This window comes from Bufo bufo, chromosome 3 (genome assembly GCF_905171765.1).
Source record: "Bufo bufo chromosome 3, aBufBuf1.1, whole genome shotgun sequence".
Taxonomy (NCBI): Eukaryota; Metazoa; Chordata; class Amphibia; order Anura; family Bufonidae; genus Bufo; species Bufo bufo.
This window is the reverse complement of record NC_053391.1, coordinates 364560440-364565651: the sequence shown is the minus strand read 5'-3', so window position 1 is coordinate 364565651 and position 5212 is coordinate 364560440. Positions and strand designations below refer to the sequence as shown.

The following is a 5212-nucleotide window of genomic DNA, read 5'->3' as shown; positions in this document are numbered from 1 at the left end:
TTATTTCTTCCAAAAACAGCACCTTGCCCGTGCATAGGTAATATGTGGTTTTGCCGCTTTAACTGCATTCATTTCAATGGCGCTGACCTGCAATACCAGTTACAACCCATGGACAACAGCCATGCTGTTTCTAGAACAGTAGAGCCATGCATTTCTGACTGGGTTTACAAATTGCAGAAACGCAAAAAAAGCTATAAAAAAATCTTCATAAATTTGTCATCTTTTTTTCCCTTATTGGGGTTTTTACAAAAGTAGTTTCATCTGTTAAAAGCACACAGGCAATTACAATATAAAAATGCGGCAAAACACATGCATTTGGCCTCATTTATCAAAACTGTCCAACTGTATTAATGGCCAACAACAACCAAACAGAACTCACCTTTTATTTCTCAAAGTGTCCTGCAAAAATTTAAGGTGAGCTCTGATTGGTCGCTATGGGCAACTAAGACAGTTATCCTGTTAGACAGTTTTGATAAATGAGGTCAAGGCCACTTTCCCACAGTCACTGGGGGAGATTTATTAATTGTTTGCTATGGGCAACTAAGTCAGTCAGATTCCACATTTCACTTTTCAGAGCTCCTTTTGAAAATGACACGTGGAATCTAATTGGTTGCTATGGGCAACTAAGCCAATTTTCTTTTACACCAGTTTTGATAAATGTTAATTTCTTCTGTGTTGCAGGTTCCTCGTAGTTCCTGCTACCCCTAATATCTTAATATAACCATCATATACGCCTAATGCAGCATGTAGGGGCTCTGTGAAGGTTTTAGTAATGGTATATAAGTGTTTGACGGGGGCACACAGCTCAAAAAAGGACAACTCCCCGGCCTCATAATCCAGACATATCCGGAATCTATCACTGGAGATCTGGTGAGGTAACTGGATGTCTTCACCATCGTATATTACTAAATAATGATCATTACATACCTTCCCTCCAGACAAACACCAGGACTTCTCATTGTCCCCCAAGTATGACTGATCACCTTTCCTATCTATACTGGGATAACACATTCCCACCATCCACAATACTGGTCCACTGATCTCTACATCCCAGAAATGTCGCCCTGAGGAAAAACTGCTGCTGCTTAACACCTGATGGTGCTGGAATCTCTCTGCTGTTACTGGACGATTCTGCTTCTTTTGTGTAAAAGTTGCCGTTTTCAGGTCATCTGATATAAGGATATTATTATTAGCTGTGCTTAGATCCAGTAGTATATCTGCAGGACCCTGCCTATAGATCCATCCCTTGTCTGCAGCTATAACCTCCCCCCCAATACCCTCAGTCCTGTCTATTACCCCATATTCTGTACTTGGTAAAGGTAAAGCCAGTGTGGGCAGAGATTTTGGTTGTGACCTCATTTCTATTGGTTTTATGGATGATATAGTCTGTAGATATAACATTATATCAGAGAAACCTGCATGTAACATCCCTGTAATTACAGCCACATCTACATCTTGCGTCTTATGTCTTTCTATGTCCTCCTCGGCTTCCTCCTCCTCCTCAGGATCACACATATCTGGTTCTTGTAAGATAGTCAGTGGATCCGTCATGTTACACAGCTTCTCAATTTGCTTCATCTTCCTGACCAGTTTGTCCTTCTTTATTTCCAGCTTTTGGATCACATAAGACAGTGACACCTGCTTTTCCTGCCTGGAGATCTCACTGAGGACCCTCTTTTCCACATCATCCAACCGTCTCCTGATGTCTGTAAATAGTGCAGTGACTCTTTTAACTTCTCCAGCAGCTGTTTCTTGAACTTTTCTCCCATGCTCCTCCAAATTCTGGACTGTTTCCTCAGTCTCCTCTTTCTTTGTGATCAATTTCAATAGAACATGTCTCAGTTTCTCCTTCTTCTTCTCAGAGGCCACATCCAGCTTTTCCACCTGGTGTCCTCTGTGCTCTTCTGCTGAGCAATAAACACAGATACAAGCAGCATCCTGTTTACAGTAATATTCCAGGATATTCTTATGGACAGAACATTTCCTGTTCTGTAGAAAGGTGCAGGGATCTGTAAGAACGTGTTTTGTTGCTGTACTATGAGCTTTTAGGTGGTTATCACACAATGAAACTTCACAGTGTAGACAGGATTTAACAGCTGGTGTAAGAGAACAAATGCAGTAAGTACAACATATCCAGGGGACCTCTTTCTGTGTAGGCTTAGTAGACAGGAGTAGACGTTCTGCTACATTACGTAGAGTTATGTTCCTCTGCAGGGTAGGCCGCTCATTAAAGTTAGGTCTACACTCAGGACAGGAATAAACTCCAGATCTGTCCTGTGTATTCAGGACTTGGTCAATACAGACCTGGCAGAAGCTGTGCCCACATCTCAGGGTTACAGGATCTTCAAAGACGTTCAGACAAATGGAGCAGAGCAGCTCGTCTGTCAGATCAGAAGACGCCATGGCTTCAGAAGAAAGGAAAGTGAAAGCGTTTTACAGGGTGTATCCCAGAGCACATGACATTGCAGAACTGCTGCTGTGAACTCAAAATCTGCTAGATGGGAACAGACGTCTTGTTTTCAGTCTTCAGTTGCAGTAAAGGAAGTTGATTTCTCTTTGATTTTACTCTGTCCCTTACCCCTTCAGTCAGAGTGTAAGCCATTAATCTTTTAGTCTCTTGTTATTCACCTTGATTTCTTTATTTTAGTTTGGGGGGATTTATCAAAACTGGTGTAAAGAAAAACAGTTTTAGGCTACTTTCACACTGGCGTTTTGGTATCTATTTGTGAGATCCGTTCAGGGCTCTCACAAGCGGTCCAAAACGGATCAGTTTTACCCTAATGCATTCTGAAGGGATAAGGCTCCGCTCAGAATGCATCAGTTTGGCTCCGTTCCGTCTCCATTCCGCTTTGGAGGCGGACACCAAAACGCTGCTTGCGTCCTGACACACAATGTAAGTCAATGGGGACGGATCCATTTTCACTGAGACAATATGGCACAATAGAAAACGGATCCGTCCCCCAGTGACTTTCAATGGTGTTCAAGAAGGATCCGTTTTGGCTATGTTAAAGATAATACAAACGGATCCGTTCTGAACAGATGCAGACAGTTGTATTATCTGAACGGATGCGTTTGTGCAGATCCATGACGGATCCGCACCAAATGCAAGTGTGAAAGTAGCCTTAGTTGCCCATAGCAACCAGATTCCGCCTTTTATTTTTCAGAGCTCCTTTCAAAAATGAAAAGTTGAATCTGATTGGTTGCTATGGGCAACCAAGACAGTTTTTCTTTACACTAGTTTAGATAAATCTCCCCCAATGTATTTTTTTTCATTGTACAATACTGTAATATATAAACATGTTATTATTATTTTTTTTTATGAGAATGTATCATGCATGTTTTATGTGATTGATGTGCCACTTGAAGAGACTTTAACCACCAGGAGTATTTTGCCCTCATGTTGAGTCCACCATTAGGCTGGGGTTACACGGCGACATGTGCCATGCGACAAAACAGGGTACAGCTGCATGGTGACATATCATGTAATGGATTTAAGTGATGTTGCCATGCGTCATTCTGCTATTGCAATGCGACAGTCGCAAAAAAAAAATCTGACTTGGATGGATTTTTTTGCGACTGTCGTGTTGCAGTATGTTGAATTGCGACACCATTGAAATATATTACATGAAATGAAATGTGTCGCTGTGTATCCCTAGCCTTAGGGCTCATGCACACAAACTTTTTTTTCTGTGTCCGTTACATTTTATTTGCGGCCCGTATGCAGAACCATTCACTTCAATGGAGAGTCAAAAAACGGAAACGACGTGTCCATATGTCCACATGGCCATTCCACAATTTTTTTTTACATGTCTTAGAATTGTCTGCATTATGGACAAGGATAGGACTGTTCTATTAGGAGCCAGCCGTTCCTCAAAATGAGGCTTCAAAACACCAAGGGTCGTGTGCATGAGCCTTGTGTGGAAGCCTGGCTGTGAGCTGGATTACATCACCTTCAGAACTTGTTCACACCATAGTTAGCGTAGTGGTAGGACCCTTTGCCATGCTGAGTGACCGTGACGTGGTGCATGAAGGGCTCCGATATTTTCCTGACAGGAATATATTGGCGAAAGTCTCAGCTTTTAATATCTGCATTTATGACTAGCCAGTATAGTCAGTGGCATATCCGTTTAGTGCATTTTTTCTGTGATTTATATGATTATATTTTCATCCGCACAATGCTCCGTTTTGTGTAGGATGCCCTTGTGGTGCATGTGGACCGCGCCGACATCCTCCACCGTATGCATTTTTTGCTGGGGATAGTCGTTTGCTGCGGTCCACATGCGGTGGGGCTGCTCCCCCAATGAAAAACACGCTACAGTGTTAGGGGTTGAGCACCTCCTCCAGAATTGCCACTATATTTTTGTGTTTGTGTCTTGTTTTATATGTAGTGTATATGCCTTTACCTGGCATTCAAACACTCTTTTGCACCTGGTGACCTCCATCACAGGGTCTGATATGGGCGTGGCTTGCAGTCTTGGCTTTGTTCACATTGCACTTGTTGTCCTGCTAGGCGTTTGTGTGGAAGCTTGGCTGTGAGCTGGATTACATCGCCTTCAGACCGTGTTCACACCATAGGTAGCGTAGTGGTAGGACCCTTTGCCATGCTGAGTGACCGTGACGTGGTGCATGAAGGGCTCCGATATTTTCCTGACAGGAATATATTGGCGAAAGTCTCAGCTTTTAATATCTGCATTTATGACTAGCCAGTATAGTCAGTGGCATATCCGTTTGGTGCATTTTTCTGTGGGTTCTGCACTTTGTTTAAACTGATGATCTATCCTCTGGATAGATCATCAGCATCTGATCGGTGGGGGTCCGACAACCGGGACCCCCACCGATCAGCTGTTTGAGAAGGCAGCGGTGCTCCAGCAGCGCCGCGGCCTTCTCACTGTTTACCGCCGGGCCAGTGACGTCACGACTAGTATCAGCTTGCCTCGGCGGGGCTAAGCTCTGTTCACTTGAATGGAGCTTAGCCGTGCCCAGGCCAGTTGATACTTGCCAAACTAAACAAAGTGCAGAACCCCTTTAAGCTGCAAGAATAAGTTCTGATGCACCATTTTGAAGTACTGTGCCTTCCTCTGGAGAGACCACTATGTAAATTAGTACAGTACATTTAAGTTTTTGTTTGCTGTAAATTGGTTTGTGCCTTTGTCTTAGTTTTGCACAACCTAAAGAGCCTGCAAGTGTATCTCATGCATATTATAGTCCCATG

General features: G+C 43.2%; 1 protein-coding gene across 1 annotated transcript; it reads right to left on the bottom strand.

Moving 5' to 3' along the window:
- Positions 1 to 285: 285 nt before the first annotated feature.
- LOC120995382 (E3 ubiquitin/ISG15 ligase TRIM25-like) lies at positions 286 to 2418 on the bottom strand. Its single transcript, XM_040424553.1, has one exon. The coding sequence runs from the start codon at positions 2401 to 2403 to the stop codon at positions 661 to 663; it is 1743 nt and encodes a 580-aa protein (XP_040280487.1). The 5' UTR covers positions 2404 to 2418; the 3' UTR covers positions 286 to 660.
- Positions 2419 to 5212: the final 2794 nt, after the last annotated feature.

Coding starts and splice junctions, on each gene's coding strand:
- LOC120995382 (XM_040424553.1), bottom strand. CDS start 2,403: ATGGCGTCTTCTGATCTGACAGACGAGCTGCTCTGCTCCATTTGTCTG.